The 19103-nt window shown below is 38.5% G+C and overlaps 1 protein-coding gene across 1 annotated transcript in view; it reads right to left on the bottom strand.

The window, feature by feature from the left end:
- Positions 1-4751: 4751 nt before the first annotated feature.
- LOC105496092 (leupaxin) overlaps positions 4752-19103 on the bottom strand; it is a 45342-nt gene continuing 30990 nt past the window's right edge. The window contains exons 8-9 of the mRNA XM_011766161.2: positions 5496-5644; positions 4752-5166 (exon numbers count right to left, since the gene is read on the bottom strand). Coding sequence (XP_011764463.2) covers positions 4897-5166; positions 5496-5644 — 419 coding nt within the window. The 3' untranslated portion in view covers positions 4752-4896. The remainder of the gene's footprint in view (positions 5167-5495; positions 5645-19103) is intronic.

Below are 19103 nucleotides of genomic sequence, written 5' to 3'. Positions count from 1 at the left end.
TAAATTTATTTATCTTATAATTGTCTAATTTTTCTTTCTTTTTTGTTTGCAAGTGGGATATCAGGATGTTTTAAAACTATTTTTCACTATAAAGAGTATTGCAGTAATATCAAATATGTAATAGTTCTCTCTGGGTGATAATTAAACAAAGTAGCATGAATACCACAATTTCCAAAACAATTTTAAATCTCAAGAGGATGACAACACCCTCCCAACCTTTTTCTTCACCTTTGTAATAGTGACAGATACTGCAAAATTGGACAGGAGCAAGAAGTTTGTACTCTAAATATACAAGCTATCCACAGGATGACTTCACTTTAAACTATAGAGTTTCACTGTGCTCTGGTGTAAAAAGCATCAAGAATTGATCAAACACTATTTTTGTGTATTAGTTTTCCATGACGACACACAATATATGTTCTATACCAACACTGAGTTTATTTGTTCAATGTAAACAAAAAAAGAGAGTTTATTTGCTCACATACTTTCCTAGTCTATGATTAAGATGCTGCTATGGTAGAACTGAGTGGCTCAAAAAAAGAAAACACAGCCTCTCCATTACTCGGTTCTATGTTCCTCTGTGCTGGCCTCTTTCTCAGACAGCCTCCCCCTAAGTGATGATAAAAATATTTATCAGCAACAATGGGTTTTTATTATCACACAACTGGAATTCCAAAGAATGGGAATGTTCTTTCTGAATAAATCTAGTAAAGGTCACTGGCTTTGCTGGGTGTCACGTGTCTATCCCTGATCCAATCACCTTCCTTCAGAAGAGCAAAGGAATTTTATTGGTCAGACCTGGGACTGTACCCATTTCTGAGGCTGAGGTTAAAGTCAGCCTCGCCTAAACACGTGGACCAAGAATAGGAGATGCAGTTCTTTGTGGAGAAACTAGACTATAGGGGAAAACAGCTGAGAAATTTACTCCCCTTTCATTTCACGTCCCGTCCTCAATTATATCCAATATTATTCAACACAGCATATCCAAGTTCAAAAACATTAAAATCCAAAATCAAATTCTGTAAGTTAAAGTTTAGAGAAAGTAAAGTCTTTCTGATTTATTGGTCTGTTCATTTTCAGCTTTAGGAGTTTTTCCAGTAACACCTGTGATCTGAGATATCTCTCACTAGAATTGAGGTACTTAACCCAGGAAAAATGTTATTCCCATAATACAGTATTTATTGTGATTTAATGATATCCAAAATAGGAAGGGAAGATGGATGGCTCTCAATAGGATGCCAGGAAGTCTGTGCAATTGTCCAGAATCCATGGTCTATGAACCTAAATAGAGTGAGGAGACTTCCCCCCATGGAAAATCAATTCAGGCACTATACACTGACTATATCTAGGGTAGGAGAATGTCCTACATAAACTGTCTCCTTTCTTATAAATTTGAGACACCACTGCCTTCTGGCAAAGTTATAAATTTGCAACAAGTACAACCCAAGCACCAGCTTTTACCTGAGATTTCTTTCTTTTTATCCTGTGGATCCCAGTAGATTTCCATTTCCCCACCGAGCTCTGTGTTCCCAGCACTGACGTGCTGCACTGATAGTAAGTTTTACCTGGTAACACAACCTCCACAATATTTTGGGGACAGGCAGTCTCTTTTTCAGTGTCATATTTCAGTGGCTGCCACCACTGCCTTATTGAGGACCTGCTTATGCCTAAGACACTCCCCTATAAAGGAAGTTGCTACTCTTTCTCACCTTGATTTCAGCTGGAAGATCTTTTCCAGACTGCCAAGCCGAAGTGGCTTTTGATGTTTCTCAGCGGTGCGCCCCTAGGGGCTCAGAAGAGCAGTGCCTCTGCTGCATGTTCCTCAGGACACCAGCATTTCCGGGCTCTCCTCTGCCTTTGGGTTCTGTAAAGTTCTTAGACATGATCCCTCAGGATACTGACAATGCCTACTTGCTTACCTTCTACATTACCTTGAAACTCAGAAACTCCAGTATTTTCACCTTTTTTTTTTTTTTTTTTTTTTTTGAGACGGAGTCTCGCTCTGCCGCCCAGGCTGGAGTGCAATGGCCGGATACGAATTCTTCACATCTCCTCCACAAAGCTTTCGGGAAACTGAGTCCTGCTTCTAACTTTGGAAGTAATTCAGTCTGGTTTAAGCCAAGCTGCGGAATCCATTCCCCCAGCAAAAATTACTGGTATGTGACCTAAGCTAGACCAGTCAGGATGAATCCCGGAACTTTTCCTTGCAAATGCTCGATAAAAGCACTCTTGCTCCCCCTACTGGTTGTGAAAAAAGAAGCATGCGCTGGCAGCCATACTACAACTCCAAGAAGAGTGCATGATAGAACTCGGATGGAAAAATAATTGTCTTTATCAAAGTATCACCTTGGAAGAGACTAGATTTACTTCAAAGAAAAACTGACCAAACTAATTGAGGGACTCCCCTTTGAGAACAGAGTGCCAACTCTAGAGCATATTCCTTTCTATATGTTTATATTCACTGGTGGAAAACCCCTGTCCTGTGAGGGTGGGTTTTATTTTTTAAACACCCTAGAAGTTACTCAAAACCAAAAGTAATTAGGTACGTGATCAATTTTAGTAATGACATTTCCAGGGTTTTTAAAAAGCAGAACTTTTCACTTGTGAGTAGTTTCCTTATTGCTAAAACACTGGTCCTGAAGTCAGTATCTCTTTTTGAGCATGTAAAACCACTTCCGTTAAATGTGGGAAGAAAATGTTTTCACTTCTTTATTGCATCTTAGTGAACTTTGGATTTTCTTTGACATTTAAAAATAGTTAAATTCTATTGAAGTCTCAAAATAGCTAATCCTTTAAAAAAAAAAAAAAGTTTTAGCACCTGTACATTTTAAGGGCTAAAACTCCAAGTTTACTTTGTCAAATTGCCAGGGCAACCAAGAACAGCGCCATATTAACACCTGCGTGTGACATCGTTGACTGAAGACATTGCAAAGAGGATGTTTAAAAGTTGAATGTGTATTCTGCATAGTCTGGCGCTCTCAGACAGCCAAACAGGATAGAGGCCAGATGGTTCCATATCTGTGTGGCCTCCCACATATCTTACATGCATTTGGAGTTCCTATTTTATAGAATTAACCGTTGCCAATTCCTTATAACTCTCAAAACCCCTTTATTATCCATTCCAACAAAGGACATAGATATAATAAAGTTTGGCAAGAAACATTTAATCCATTTCAGTTCTCCCAAGTAGTACTATTCCTCTATCAATCTAAAGACACCAAATTTTGTCCTCTTTTTAAAAATACCTCCAGTGAAGGCGTTTTTGCCAGTAACTTATTTCAGAATCAAGGATTCTAAGAGTCTGGTTTTTGTTATAACAAATAATCACACAATTATTTTTAAGACCATTGTGAGAAATATATTGTACTGATCTTCTCAATATCTCTTTTGCAGAAAGATGAGTCCTTGTGAAGCTTACTTTTATAAAAAGTAAACTGTAGGACAGTAAACTGATAGGACATAAGAAAGTCAGATTCTCTGATAACCTGGCAAGCTTTTTCCACACTTTTACTTATAATACTTTGAGATGAACAAATGATTAAGAGGAATTTTTCTTTGAGGCTTGGCTTTCCTAATTCTAGATAATCATTTGAGATTTTACAGCATTTTTCTTCAGAGATGCTCTAAGAACAGCCATCTCATTTGTCTTCAGGAGGCAAATGTAAAATTGTGTGTTTCATTTTTTACTTTAGAAATGAATTTGTGGCCAGGCATGGTGGCTCACACCTGTAATCCCAACTCTTTGGGAGGTTAAGGCAGGCAGATCACCTGAGGTCGGGAGTTCGAGACCAGCCTGACCAACATGGAGAAACCCCATCTCTACTAAAAATACAAAAATTAGCCGGGCATGGTGGCACATGCCTGTAATTCCAGCTACTCGGGAGGCTGAGGCAGGAAAATTGCTTGAACCCGGGAGGTGGAAGTTGTGGTCAGCTGAGATCACACCATTGCACTCTGGCCTGGGCAACAAGAGTGAAACTCCATCTCAGAAAAAAAAAAAGAAATGAATTTGTAATGTATCTAATGGAGAGCCAGAGTTTCTCCTTCTGTAAACACAGTAATAAAAACAATCTTAAGAAGTTTTGTCATTTTTAAAAATGATACAATCATCTAAGTCCAGAAAATAAAATGGTTATGGGACCAAACTAAAAACAAAAATTAGTGAAAAGGAGACCCTCCTTTTAATTTCTTCCAATTAAAATTTTTAAAGTGTGCATTGGATGGAAGGAAACAAGAGAGTTGATATAATCATAACTGTACATAGTGCCTAGTATATAACACAGGAAGCACAAAGTTTATCTCCCAAACAAATATGACAATGAGTTATTGAAACCACAAGCTGGTTTATTTATCAATGATGTCAGTACTTAAAGTTGTCCAGTTAAAATATACTTCCTCTTGAAAAACAAAAATACACTGAAGGAAGATGCAAAGAGGTAGGAGTGGTATCATGATTTCACAGCAGTGATTGTAAGACAGCGAGCCACAGGGACATGGGAAAACTTGAAAAGAGACAAGTATCAGGACCAAATTAGAGAAGATCTGAGTAGGGCCATCAGTAGAGGTGAAAATGGAGAAACCTAAGGAAACCAGTGTTGGTATGAATTATGCAAGTGGAAAATACATCTGTAGAGGGACTAGATAGAAGGACCTAAATCTAACTCCAAGTACTTGATTGGAGAAGAGAGAAAGAGAATGTATAGAATTAACTGTATAGAAGCCTCAAAAATAAGATTATCAGCCTAGTCATGTAAAGTCTAGAAGTTCGTTTATTTGCTCATCACCTTTTTCTATAAGACTATTAAGCAGAAGGTCAGAACAGCAAAGTTACCCTTTCCTCTCCTCTCTTGGTTTAAATTGTATAAGGAACCTGAAGAGGCTGTGGATCAGTTGGCATTACAGTGGGAAGAGCTTATTGAAGCAAGGTTGACAATAGGTCTTGTCATTCTGCTCCCTGAAAATGCCCTTCGACAACTGTGTCAGGCAGAAAGCACACACAAAGTGCTCAGGATGGAACTTGTGCCCCATGGCACTGATACAACGGCCAGTGATGGGCTGTCCACATCCATGGCAGAGCGTTCCCCGGCGGTGATGGTAATGGAGCTCACAGAATGGACGTCCATCCAGTTCAAAGAAGGAACCAGTAGAAAAACTGGTGAAGCAGTCCTAGGGGTAGAGAGAAGAGAGAGAAAAGGAATGCAAATGTCAAGAGGTAAAATGTCAGCAACGTAAAATTTTCAGCCTTGAAATTCCTGCCAGTGACCTGCCAGCTACAGGAATTTCCCTCAGATTCTTGACAAATGGAGGCTAGATTGTCTGCTTGCAAAACAGACAAGCAAATGCCCACAATGGATTTGTATCTCGTTTCTCCTTTAGGATGCCCACATCCATTCCTCATTCAGGACTGCGAATCCTTTCACTAACTGCAGCTCTTCCTCTCAGAGAGGAGAACCCTTGACTTTCCCTAAGTCCAGAAGAAAAGTGATTATACAGACCCCACAAACAAAGCATTCTGGGTGCCAGACAGTGTCCATGGCTGAAAGGTAGTTTTCCAACACTGGACGATTGCAGCCACCACACTTGGGTGAGAACATGGCTAAGAAATCCTTTCGGCAATATGGCTTCTTGTCCTTCTCATGAAAGCCTGGAGAGAGAAAATCAGGAATTCACTGTTGCAGGTTGAGCCCTGAAAGCTACACTGGAGACTGAGAGGAGGCCCTTTCAATCTCAGTGTCTTGTATTCAAAATAGGATGATTATTGTTACCTAATTCAAAGGGTAGTTGTGAGAAATAAATGAGATAATGCAGGTGAAGTGTTTGGCAATCTCAGTGTCCTTGTATTCAAAATAGGATGATTATTGTTACCTAATTCAAAGGGTAGTTGTAAGAAATAAATGAGATACTGCAGGTGAAGTATTTTGCCATTGTGTCTGGTTCATAGTAAACATTTAATAAGTGTTAGGGGCTATTGCTCCTCAGTGCCTTTGTACTAAGTATTCCCTTGGCTTGGATAGTTCTGTCCCAGAGCCTGATATAGTTGCCCTCTTCATGTGATGCAGGAATCACTCAAATATCATCTTATCAGAGAGGCACCTCTTCAGTCACTCCTTGTCACATCATCTTCTTTCACTGTCTTTATAGCATTTACCATTATCTAAAATCATCTTTGTGATCTGTCTCTCCTTACAGGAACATTAGCTCTGAGAGAAACTAGATATTGTTGATCTTGTCACCATTATATCTCCAGTATCTAAAACAGCATCTGGGAAGAAAAAAAAGTGTCTAATATTTTAAAATAAAATACTAGTAAATAATAATTTCCAAATGGATGCAAGATCTAGACACGATGACTCATATCACATATTTAAATTAAAAATAGATGTATTCCTCTTTTTTTTATTTTTTTGTGTGGGTATATTTTGATTGTTTACCAGCAGTGTATGAAAATCCCAGTTCTTCCTCAGTCTTTATATCACTTGATATATCCAGATATTTCCTGTTTAATCAATCAAATGGATGTTATCTATCTATACAATGTTATCTCATGGTAGTTTTGATTTGTATTTCCCAAACGGCTAATGATACTTAGGGTTTTTTTTTTGTTGTTGTTGTTGTTGTTTGTTTTGTTTTGTTTTTTAGACAGAGTCTCGCTCTGTCACTCAGGCTGGAGTGCAGTGGCAAGACTTCGGCTCACTGCAAGCTCTGCCTCCCAGGTTCATGCCATTCTCCTGCCTCAGCCTCCCAAGGAGCTGGGACTACTAGTGCCCGCCACCACGGCCGGCTCATTTTTTTGTATTTTTAGTAGAGACGGAGTTTCACTATTATAGCCAGGATGGTCTCGATCTCCTGACCTCGTGATTCACTCACCTCGGCCTCCCAAAGTGCTGGGATTACAGGCGTGAGCCACCGCGCCCGGCCAGGGTTTTTTTAATGTGTGCATTTGCATTTCATATCTTGTCATTAGTGATGTATTCCTCTTTAATCTGGAAATAGAAAAACTGTCATAAATAGGGCCCAAATTCCAAAAGCAAGTTAAATATTAATACATTTAGCTACATAAAAAAAATCCGAATGACTTACACATGTCAAAAAAGCACCATAAACAAAGACAAAGAACAATCTGAAGAAAATATTTGCTGATTATATTCCAGAAAAACATAGCTAATACAAAGAGCTCCTAAGTATATGTATGGTTTCAATTATTGTTGTATAAAATTAAAAAGTGAAAAAATTAAAATAGAAAAACACAATCCCTAAAAAATTCAATCAAATTGAAGCAAATTAACTGTACATCAAACTGATGACACAAGCAATAAAAGAACTAATTCGGAGATTGCTGGCAGGATGGCCCAATAGGAACAGCTCTGGCCTGCAGTTCCCAGCGAGGTTGATGCACAAGGCAGGTGATTTCTGCATTTCCAACTGAGGTAACCGGTTCATCTCATTGACACTGACCGGACAGTGGGTGTAGCCCATGGAGGGTGAGCCGAAGCAGGGTGGGGCGTCGCCTCACCTGGGAAGTGCAAGGGGTCAGGGAACTCCCTCTCCTGGCAAAGGGAAGCCATTAGAAACTGTGCTGTGAGGAACAGTGCACTCTGGCCCAGATACTGTACTTTTCCCACAGTCTTCACAACTGCAGACCAGGAGATTCCCTCTTGTGCCTACGCCACCAGGACCCTGGGTTTCAAGCACAAAACTAGGTCGCTGTTTGGGCAGACACTGAGCTAGCTGCAGGAGTTTTTTGTTTATTTGTTTGTTTTTTCATATCCCAGGGGTGCCTGGAATGCCAGCAAGACAGAACTGTTCACTTCCCTGGAAAGGCGGCTTAAGCCAGGGAGCCAAGTGGTCTGGCTTGGCAGGTCCCACCCCCATGGAGTCCAGCAAGCTAAGATCCACTAGCTTGAAATTCTCGCTGCCAGCACAGCAGTCTGAGCTCGACCTGGGATGCCAGAGCTTGGTGTGGGGAGGAGCGTCCACCATTACTGAGGCTTGAGTAGGTGGTTTTACCCTCACAGTGTAAACAAAGCCACTCAGAAGATCAAACTGGGTGGAGCCAACTGCAGCTCAGCAAGGCTGCTGTGGCTAGACTGCCTCTCTAGATTCCTCCTTTCTGGGCAGAGCATCTCTGAAAAAAAAAGGCAGCAGCCCCAGTAAGGGGTTTATAGATAAAACCCCCAAATCCCTGGGACAGAGCACCCAGGGGAAGGGGTGGCTGTGGGCTCAGCTTCAGCAGACTTAAACATCCCTGCCTGACAGCTCTGTAGAGAGCAGTGGATCTCCCAGGACAGGGTTTGAGCTCTGCTAAGGGTCAGACTGCCTCCTTGAGTGGGTCCATGGTCCCCATGTCTCACGATTGAGTGACACCTCCCAGTGGGGGCTGACTGACACCTCATACAGGAGAGCTCTGGCTGGCATCTGGCAGGCACCACTCTGGGATGAAGCTTCCAAAGGAAGGAACAGGCAGCAATCTTTGCTGTTCTGTAGCCTCTGCTGGTGATACCCGGGCAAACAGGGGCTGGAGTCTACCTCCAGCAAACTCCAGCAGATCTGTAGCAGAGGAGCCTGACTGCTAGAAGGAAGACTAACAAACAGAAAGGAATAGCATCAACATCAACAAAAAGGACATCCACTCAGACACTCCATCTGAAGGTCACCAAGTTCAAAGACCAAAGGTAGAAACATCCAAGAAGATGGGGAGAAACCAACGCAAAAAGGCTGAAAATTCCAAAAACCAGAATGCCTCTTCACCAAAGGATCACAACTCCTCACCAGCAAGGGAACAAAACTGGATGGAGAATGAGTTTGACGAATTGACAGAAGTAGGCTTCAGAAGGTGGGTAATAACAAACTCCTCCGAGCCAAAGGAGCATGTTCTAACCCAATGCAAGGAAGCTAAGAACCTTGAAAAAAGGTTAGATGAATTGCTAACTAGAATAACCAGTTTAGAGAAGAACATACATGACCTGATGGAGCTGAAAAACACAGCACAAGAACTTTGTGAAGCAAACACAGGTATCAATAGCCGAAACGATCAAGCAGAAGAAGGGATATCAGAGATTGCAGGTCAACTTAATGAAATAAAGCAAGCGGACAAGATTAGAGAAAAAATAATGAAAAGAAATGGGACTCCAAGAAACATGGGACTATGTGAAAAAACCAAATCTACATTTGACTGGTGTATACCTGAAAGTGATGGGGAGAATGGAACCAAGTAGAAAAACACTCTTCAGGATATTATCCAGGAGAACTTCTCCAACCTAGCAACATTCAAATTCAGGAAATACAGAGACCACCACAAAGATACTCCTTGAGAAGAGCACCCCCAAGACACATAATCATCAGATTCACCAAGGTTGAAATGAAGGAAAAATTGTTAAGTGCAGCCAGACAGAAAGGCCGGGTAACCCACAAAGGGAAGCCCATCAGACTAACAGCGGATCTCTTGGTAGAAACCCTACAAGTCAGAAGAGAGTGGGGGCCAATATTCAACATTCTTAAAGAAAAGAATTTTCAACCCAGAATTTCATATCCAACCAAACTAAGCTTCATAAACAAAAGAGAAAATTCTTTACAGACAAGCAAATGCTGAGAGATTTTGTCACCACCAGGCCTGCCTTACAAGAGCTCCTAAAGGAAGCACTAAACACAGAAAGGTATAACTGGTACCAGCCACTGCAAAAACATACCAAATTGTAAAGACCATAGATGCTATGAAGAAACTGCATCAACTAACAAGCAAAATAACCAACTAGCATCATAATGACCAGATCAAATTCTCACATAACAAGATTAACCTTAAATGTAAATGGGCTAAATGCCCCAATTAAGAGACACAGACTGGCAAATTGGATAAAGAGTAAAGACCCATCAGTGTGCTGTATTCAGGAGCCCCATCTCACGTGCAAAGACACACATAGGCTCAAAAAAAAGGGATGGAGGAATATTTACCAAGCAAATGGAAAGAAAGAAAAAAAAAAAGCAGGGGTTGCAATCCTAGTCTCTGATAAAAAAAAAGACTTTAAAACAACAAAGATCAAAAGAGACAAAGATGGGCATTACATAATGGTAAAGGGATTAACGCAATAAGAACTAACTATCCTAATTATATATGCACCCAATACAGGAGCACTCAGATTTGTAAAGCAAGTTCTTAGAGACCTACAAAGACCCAGATTCTTAGACTCCCACACAATAATAGTGAGAGACTTTAACGCCCCCCTGTCAATATTAGACAGATTAATGAAACAAAAAATTAACAAGGATATTCAGGACTTGAACTTAGCTCTGGACCAAGCAGACCTAATAGACATCTATACAACCCTCCACCCGAAATCAACAGAATATACATTCTTGTCAGCATCACATCGCATTTATTCTAAAATCAGCTACAAAATTGTAAGTAAAACACTCCTCAGCAAATGCAAAAGAAGAGAAATCATAACAAACAGTCTCTCACACCACAGTGCAATCAAATTAGAACTTAGGATTAAGAAACTCACTCAAAACCGTACAACTACATGGAAACTGAAAACCTGCTCCTGAATGACTACTGGGTAAATAACAAAATTAAGGCAGAAATAAATAAGTTATTTGAAACCAATGAAAACAAAGACACAATGTACCACAATCTCTGGGACACATTTAAAGCAGTGTGTAGAGGGAAATTTATAGCACTAAATGCCCACAAGAGAAAGCAGGAAGGATCTAAAATCGACACCCTAAAATTACATTAAAAGAACTAGAGAAGCAAGAGCAAACAAATTCAAAAGCTAGCAGGAGACAAGAAATAACTAAGATCAGAGCAGAACTGAAGGAGATAGAGACATGAAAAACCCTTCAAACAATCAATGAATCCAGGAGCCGGTTTTTTGAAAAGATCAACAAAATAAATAGACTGCTAGTCAGACTAATAAAGAAGAAAAGAGAGAAGAATCAAATAGACACAAAAAAATGATAAAGGGGATATCACCACTGATCCCACAGAAATACAAACTACCGTCAGAGAATACTGTAAACACCTCTATGCAAATAAACTAGAAAATCTAGAAGAAATTGATAAATTCCTGGACACGTACATCCTCCCAAGTCTAAACCAGGAAGAAGTCAGATGCCTGGATAGACCAATAACAAGTTCTGAAATTGAGGCAGTAATTAATAGCCTACCAACCAAAGAAAGTCTGGGACCAGGTGGATTCACACAGAATTCTACCATAGGTACAAAAAGGAGTTGATAGCATTGCTGAAACTATACCAAACAATAGAAAGAGGGGGAATCCTCCCTAACTCATTTTATGAGGCCAGCATCATCCTAATACCAAAACATGGCAGAGACACCACAAAAAAAGAAAACTTCAGGCCAATATCCCTGATGAACATCATTGCGAAAATCCTCAATAAAATATTGGCCAACTGAATCCAGCAGCACATCAAAAAGCTTATCCACCACGATCAAGTTGGTTTCATACCTGGGATGCAAAGCTGGTTCGACATACATAAATCAATAAATGTAATCCATCACATAAACAGAACCAATGACAAAAACCATGATTATCTCAATCGATGCAGAAAAGGCCTTTGGCAAAATTTAACACCTCTTCATGATAAAATCTCTCAATAAACTAGGTATTGATGGAATGTATCTCAAAATAATAAGAGCTATTTATGACAAACTCACAGCCAATATCATACTGAATGGGCAAAAACTGGAACCATTCCCTGTGAAAATCGGCACAAGACAAGGATGCTGTCTCTCACCACTCCTATTCAACGTAGTGTTGGAAGTTCTGGCCAGGGCAATCAGGCAAGAGAAAGAAATAAAGAGTATTCACATAGGAAAACAGGAAGTCAAATTATCTCTGTTTGCAGATGACATGATTGTATATTTAGAAAACCCCATCATCTTAGCCTAAAATCTCCTAAAGATGATAAGCAACTTCAGCAAAGTCTCAGGATACAAAATCAATGTGCAAAAATCACAAGCATTCCTATACACCAATAATAGAAAAATCATGAGTGAAACTCATTCACAATTGCTATAAAGAGAATTAAATAGCTTGGACTACAATCTACAAGGGATATGAATGACCTCTTCAAGGAGAACTACAAACCACTGTTCAAGGAAATAACACAGGACACAATCAAATGGAAAAATATTCCATGCTTATGGATAGGAAAACTCAATATCATGAAAATGGCCATACTGACCAAACTAATTTATACATTCAATGCTATCCGCATCAAGCTACCATTGATTTTCTTCATAGAATTAGAAAAAACTACTTTAAATTTCATATGGAACCAAAAAATAGCCCACATAGCCAAGACAATCCTAAGCAAAAATAACAAAGCTGGAAGCATCATGCTATCTGACTTCATACTACGCTACAAGGCTACAGTAACAAAAACAGCATGGTACTGGTACCAAAACAGATACATAGATCAATGGAACAGAACAAAGGCCTCAGAAATAACACCACATATCTACAACCATCTGATCTTTGACAAACATGACAAAACCAAGCAATGGGGAAAGGATTCCTTATTTAACAAATAGTGTTGGGAAAACTGGCTAACCATATGCAGATAACTGAAACTGGACCCCTTCCTTACACCTTATACAAAAATTAACTCAAGATGGATTAAAGACTTAAACGTAAGACCTAAAACCATAAAATACCTAGAAGAAAACCTAGGCAATACCATTCAGGACATAGGCAAAGACTTCATGACTAAAACACCAAAAGCAATGGCAACAAAAGCCAAAATAGACAAATGGGATCCAATTAAACTAAAGAGCTTCTGCACAGCAAAAGAAACTATCATCAGAGTGAACAGGCAACCTACAAAATGGGAGAAAATTTTTGCAATCTGTCCATCTGACAAAGGACTAATATCCAGAATCTACAATGAACTTAAACAAATTTACAAGAAAAAAACAACCCCATCAAAAAGTGAGTAAAGGACATGAACAAACACTTCTCAAAAGAAGACATTTATGTAGCCAACAAACATATGAAAAAAAAAAAAAAGCTCATCATCACTTGTCATTAGAGAAATGCAAATCAAAACCACAATGAGATACCATCTCATGCCAGTTAGAATGGTGATCATTAAAAAGTCAGAAAACAACGGATGCTGGAGAGAATATGGAGAAATAGGAATGATTTTACACTGTTGGTGGGAGTGTAAATTAGTTCAACCATTGTAGAAGACTGTGTGGCAATTCCTCAAGGATCTAGATCCAGAAATAGCATTTGACCCAGCAATTCCATTACTGGGTATATACCCAGAGGATTATAAATCATTCTACCATAAAGACACATGCACACATATGTTTATTGCGGCACTATTCACAAAAGCAAAGACTTGGAATCAACCCAAATGCCCATCAATGATAGTCTGGATAAAGAAAATGTGGCATATATACACCATGGAATACTATGCAGCCATAAAAAAAGATGAGTTCATGTCCTTTGCAGGGACATGGATGAAGCTGGAAACCATCATTCTCTGCAAACTAACACAAAAACAGAAAACCAAACACATGTTCTCACTCATAAGTGGGAGTTGAACAATGAGAACACATGGACACAGGGAGGGGAACATCCACTGGGGCCTGATGGGGAGCTGGGGGCTAGGGGAGGGATAACATAGGAGAAATACTTAATGTAGATGACGGATTGATGGGTGCAGCAAACCACCATGGCCCGTGTATACCTATGTAACAAACCTGCACATTCTGCACATGTGCCCCAGAACTTAAAGTATAATAATAAAAAAGAAATAGTTCATACAAGTAACTTTAAATGATAGTGTTGAGAGTGTACAGTCCTAATGATGCATTCTAAAGACAAAATGAGCTAAAAAGAAATCTTAAACTGTTTTTATATATACTAGAAATGTGCTGAGAGGAGATTCTGATGCTCTTACCACATAAACATGAAAAGGGTTACTATGAGTGAGGATGGGTATGTTAATTTGCCTAACTGTAGTAAATATTTCACTGTGTATATCAAAATATCATGTTGTGTACCTTAAAATATACAATAAAATAATACAATACTATATATACATTGCATGTCTGTACACACAATAAAAATAATTAGTTCATTTATAATATTTATGTATTTTTTGAAATTATTATAGGTAGATTGTATAATAAAGCAAATAATTATATTAATGCCTTTGGAAAGCAAGATTTCCAGCATTAAAAAAGACACAAGTAATCAAACAAATCAAACAAAAAACTGTATTCTTACACTATATCAGATATATTAGTATGAACCCATGACTTACTTTTCTTTAAAAAAAAAAAAAAAAGAACAGATTCTATCGGGGTGCAGTGGCTCCTGCCTGTACTCTCAGAACTTTGAGAGGCTGAGGCAGGAGGACTGGTTGAAGCCTGGAGTTTGAGATGAGCCCTGGGCAACATAGTCGGACCCACTCTCTACAAAAAATTTTTAAAAATTAGCCCGACCTGGTGGTACACATCTGTAGTCCCAGCTACTCAGAAGGCTGATGTGGGAGAATTGCTTGAGTCCAGGAGTTGAAGGCTGCAGCAAGCTATGACAGCACCTCTGCACTCCAGCCTGGGAGACAGCATGAGACCCTGTCTCTATAAAATTTAAAAACCTTAGAAAGTAGATCTGAAGCTCTGTCCACGGAAAAACCTAGAAGAAATGACATCCCAGAAATAATGAACACTCTTAATTTTTAAATACCCTCACTGAAGCAGTCTTTTTGGAGAAATGGATGATTCCAAGTATGTGGCAGAGTTGACAAGATAGGCCTGATGTATCTTGCTGTGCCAAGGAAATAGGATGATTACTGGGATCATATCAGAAAGATACAGTAACCATATCGAAGGGGCTACCTCTGACCTCAGACAAAAAAACGTGAGCATTAAAAAATACTACTTCAATAGATCAAATTATACCAAGTATATGTAACTCCATGAGTGCATAATGATTTTTAAAAAATAAAAATTTATTGATTTCCATTGGACATTGTTAATGAACCCATTTATTATCCTTATAATTACTCTTATTAACAGAAAGTGTCAAACACTTATCTCACCTTTCCTGTATGAGATATATTTCAAGATAATCCAATAATTGATGATAGAAAGTTTTTGTAGAACTCAGCTAATAAATATAGAAGGAATAATAGAAAATTCAGCATTTTACCACCTATTCCATTGGATTTAGGCAATAGTCATCAATGGGGAACTTTAAAATGGATCAGGATGACACTGCTTAAATCTAGTGGTCAATGTTAGTTATCAATAAAAGTGGTCAACCAGTCATTATATACCTCCTGATGTGATTCAACAAGAAGTATACTGCACCAACCACCTGAAACCTATTCTTGATGAGATTACATGACTTCTAAACTTGCTTCTCAATATTCCAGCAAGAAAAAATATGGATGGATGGGTGAAAGTTAATAGAGGAATCCATTTGGCAAAACACTTATACTTATTGAAGCTAGGTAAGGAAGTACTTTAATGTTTAAGACTGTACTATAATAAAAACATTTAAAAAGCAATTTGTTGAGGTATAAGAACTTTCTCGTTAATACATGAAATTTTCTTTTTTTTTTTTAATTTATTTATTATTATTATACTTTAAGTTGTAGGGTACATGTGCATAACGTGCAGGTTTGTTACATATGTATACTTGTGCCTTGTTGGTGTGCTGCACCCATCAACTCGTCATTTACATCAGGTATAACTCCCAATGCAATCCCTTCCCCCTCCCCCCTCCCCCCTCCCCATGATAGGCCCCGGTGTGTGATGTTCCCCTTCCTGAGTCCAAGTGATCTCATTGTTCAGTTCCCACCTATGAGTGAGAACATGCGGTGTTTGGTTTTCTGTTCTTGTGATAGTTTGCTAAGAATGATGGTTTCCAGCTGCATCCATGTCCCTACAAAGGACACAAACTCATCCTTTTTTATGGCTGCATAGTATTCCATGGTGTATATGTGCCACATTTTCTTAATCCAATCTGTCACTGTTAGACACGTATTAGAAAATTCTTGGCTTGAGTCTTCCTGATCCCATGTCCAGGTAATGGAGCTACACCGAGAATGAGAAACTCATAGTGAATGTTTTTTAAAACCTTTTAAAACAAGTGCACCTCACAAATCAACAAATAGCCCCAAAATAGATACTTTTAATAATAATATGTTGGACATTATGAATAAGTCAGGAAACTCAAAAGAAAACAATGAATTCATAATTTTTGCTAATCAGTAGTTGATTTTCTAATTTTAGCTAAGTAGTAAAAACAGTGTTAAATAAATATACTCAATGCTAAAAGATATATGGAATGATCCATATATTCATATATTCCTGGTAATAATATTAACTGTATTATTCTTTTGGAAAGTCACTTGATAATCTATATCAAGGTTTTTTAAACAAAGGTATAGACATCTAAGTCCTGGGAATTAATTAATACAAATAATTCAAAAGAAGAAAACATTATGTTTAATGATATTCATTACAGTACTACTAAACACCAGAAGTAATCTAAATATGATACTATTGTTAATACATTTAGTTGTTTCCAATGTTTAGAACTATAATAATGCTTCAGTGAAAATCTTTAGGCATATAGTATTTTATTTTTTATTTATAAAAATCCCTAATGGAATAATTGATAATGTTAAAATTATTATAAAAGTATTATGAAATCATGATGAAACAACATGGAGAAATGCTTAAGTATAAAAAAACAATTTTAGGCACACAATAACTTATGTGTGCCCATGTATGAAAAATGTAGAAGAACACTGGAAGGAAAAAGTTTTTTGTATTGCTTGAGGTTAACAGGGTAATAAGTTAAAAACAAAAGTTTCTGCAAGGTGTTTTTATTGTCTTTACACTTAAAAAAAATTAACTAATTAATCCTTAAGCACTTATTCCAATGATACATTTGCTCTGTTTTGAAACGCACTTCCCTGAGATACCCAAATGGCTTAATCCTTTGCTTACCTCAGGGGTCTGCTTAAGAGAAAAAGTGACTCAACCACTGTGTCTCAAATAGTATCTAATCACTCTCTCTCTAACCATGCAGAATAGGTAGTAGTTAGTTGACTAGATTGATTACTGTTTGTCTCCTCCACCAGAATACATTAATCGTGAGGGCAAGAACTTTCCTTTTTGTCACTATATCCCTAGTACTTAGAATAATGCCTGACACATATATAGTAGTTGCTCAATAAATACATATTGAATGAGCAGACATAAGAACAATATTAAAATAGCATACTTGAGATCATCTGCTCCAGAGTATATGGCAGTTTAGAGTCTCACTTCAGCATTGACCAGAATATGTATAGATGGATTAACTTTTATGTAAGAAACCCTCCTTAGTATTTACTTAGAGAGACACCTAAAATGAAGACTATATTAGCAGCAATCCCATTTATGGAGCATCTGCATTGTACTGGTTCCACTGAAGGCTCTGTCTATAGTACTAAATTAAAATGAGATTTTTTCAGAGCAACCTTCTGAAGTAGGCTTTAGCCCCATTTAACAAATGAGAAAAGACAGCTTAGAGAATTTACACCTGACTAGTCAGGAGAGGAACTGAGATTCAAATCTAGGCCTAACTTCAAAGCCTAACTTCAATGTCATACCTCTAACTTAAATGCATCCTGACTTTGACCTCTCTGTGGGAACTGACAATATCAGCTGAGCACAAATAATTTTGTAAATATGAGAGTTCTACCTCTTCTCCACTAAAACAGCATGTAAGCAAAGTATGCACAGTGTTCTGTAAAGCAGACTACCTAGAAAACACTATTTCTAGAAATCAGCTTTGATAGCAGCAGCCAGATCACAACATGGCAATAGAAACAGCTAGGTGTTGGGGCCCAAACCATATGGCTGCAGTTTTTCCACTACCTCAACACTTTTTCACATGCCTTGCTTTGTTCAGCCTTGCTTTCTTTAAAAAGCAGACAGTTTAGCAGAATTCTGAGGCCTACAGATCTGAATCTAAACTACTAATTTTATATGCTGTCCTGTGTTCTTCTTCTAAACGCCTGAGACACAGAAGAGCTCACTTTACTTTTTACTTACACTGTCAAATGATGTCTAGAGTCTATTCAAGGAAACCTGAATACCGTTAAGTCCTACTATGTAAGAAAAACAAATACCTGCAACCACCTGTCTCATTTTGTGTAGTGTAATAGTGTTTCTCAAACTTTAGTGTGCATTATTTATCTGGGAACTTGATAAAATGCAGATTGCTGGGTCTTCCACCCTGAGTTTTCAATTCAATAGGTCTGGGATGGGGCCCAAGATTTCACATTTCTAACAAGTCCCCAGGTGATGCTGGTGCTGCATAAAGCAAATGACACAAAACTGAGCTTGCCTATAGGTAGGTATTACTTGAGAAAACTGTAAGACATGCCAACTATCTGAGAAATGATCCTCATCTAGGCATCTGCTGGACAGCTGGTTTCGAGAGTGGGATAACAAGGGAGTAACAGCCTCTGTTTCAACTCGGGTAGATCTCAGGAAGGGAATCAAAAGCAATCAGCCAAACTTGCTGTGATACCCCTGCATTTCATAATCTAATAAATTAAGAAAGTTTCAGCTCTTGCTTTCTTGGAGGATCTCTCTGGGACCAATTACCTCATGAGGAAGAATGAGAAATACCGACAATTAAAAGTGCCACAAAAAGAGGGAGAGTGTTTACACTCTGGTGAGGCTCTTAGCCACAGGGGAAATTAGGGAGCACCTACATGGCCTGGATAATGAGCAATTAAAAAGAAACACAGGTAGACACTGAAGAGCTCATCCCTGTGGGAGGAGGCTAAGGCCCAATGGCTTGAGCCTTAAAGAGGAATTCTCTGAACTGATGAAAAAATACAGATGAATTTAATTTCCCAGGAGGCTCAGCGGTTAAACTGTCATTATAGAAACTCTTTGTGACTATGTAACTTGGGGTGAGGCAGGATGTCACCTAATTAATGGACTGACCATATGGCAGGAGACCTTTTTACAGAAAGCCAGGTATAAAAAGGAAAATACAACCCAAGTGGAGCTTCTGATTAATAAATGTCCCTTTTTGTCATGTGACTCTATGTAT

This window comes from Macaca nemestrina, chromosome 12 (genome assembly GCF_043159975.1).
Source record: "Macaca nemestrina isolate mMacNem1 chromosome 12, mMacNem.hap1, whole genome shotgun sequence".
NCBI classification, from domain to species: domain Eukaryota; kingdom Metazoa; phylum Chordata; class Mammalia; order Primates; family Cercopithecidae; genus Macaca; species Macaca nemestrina.
This window is presented reverse-complemented; position numbering and strand designations above follow the sequence as displayed.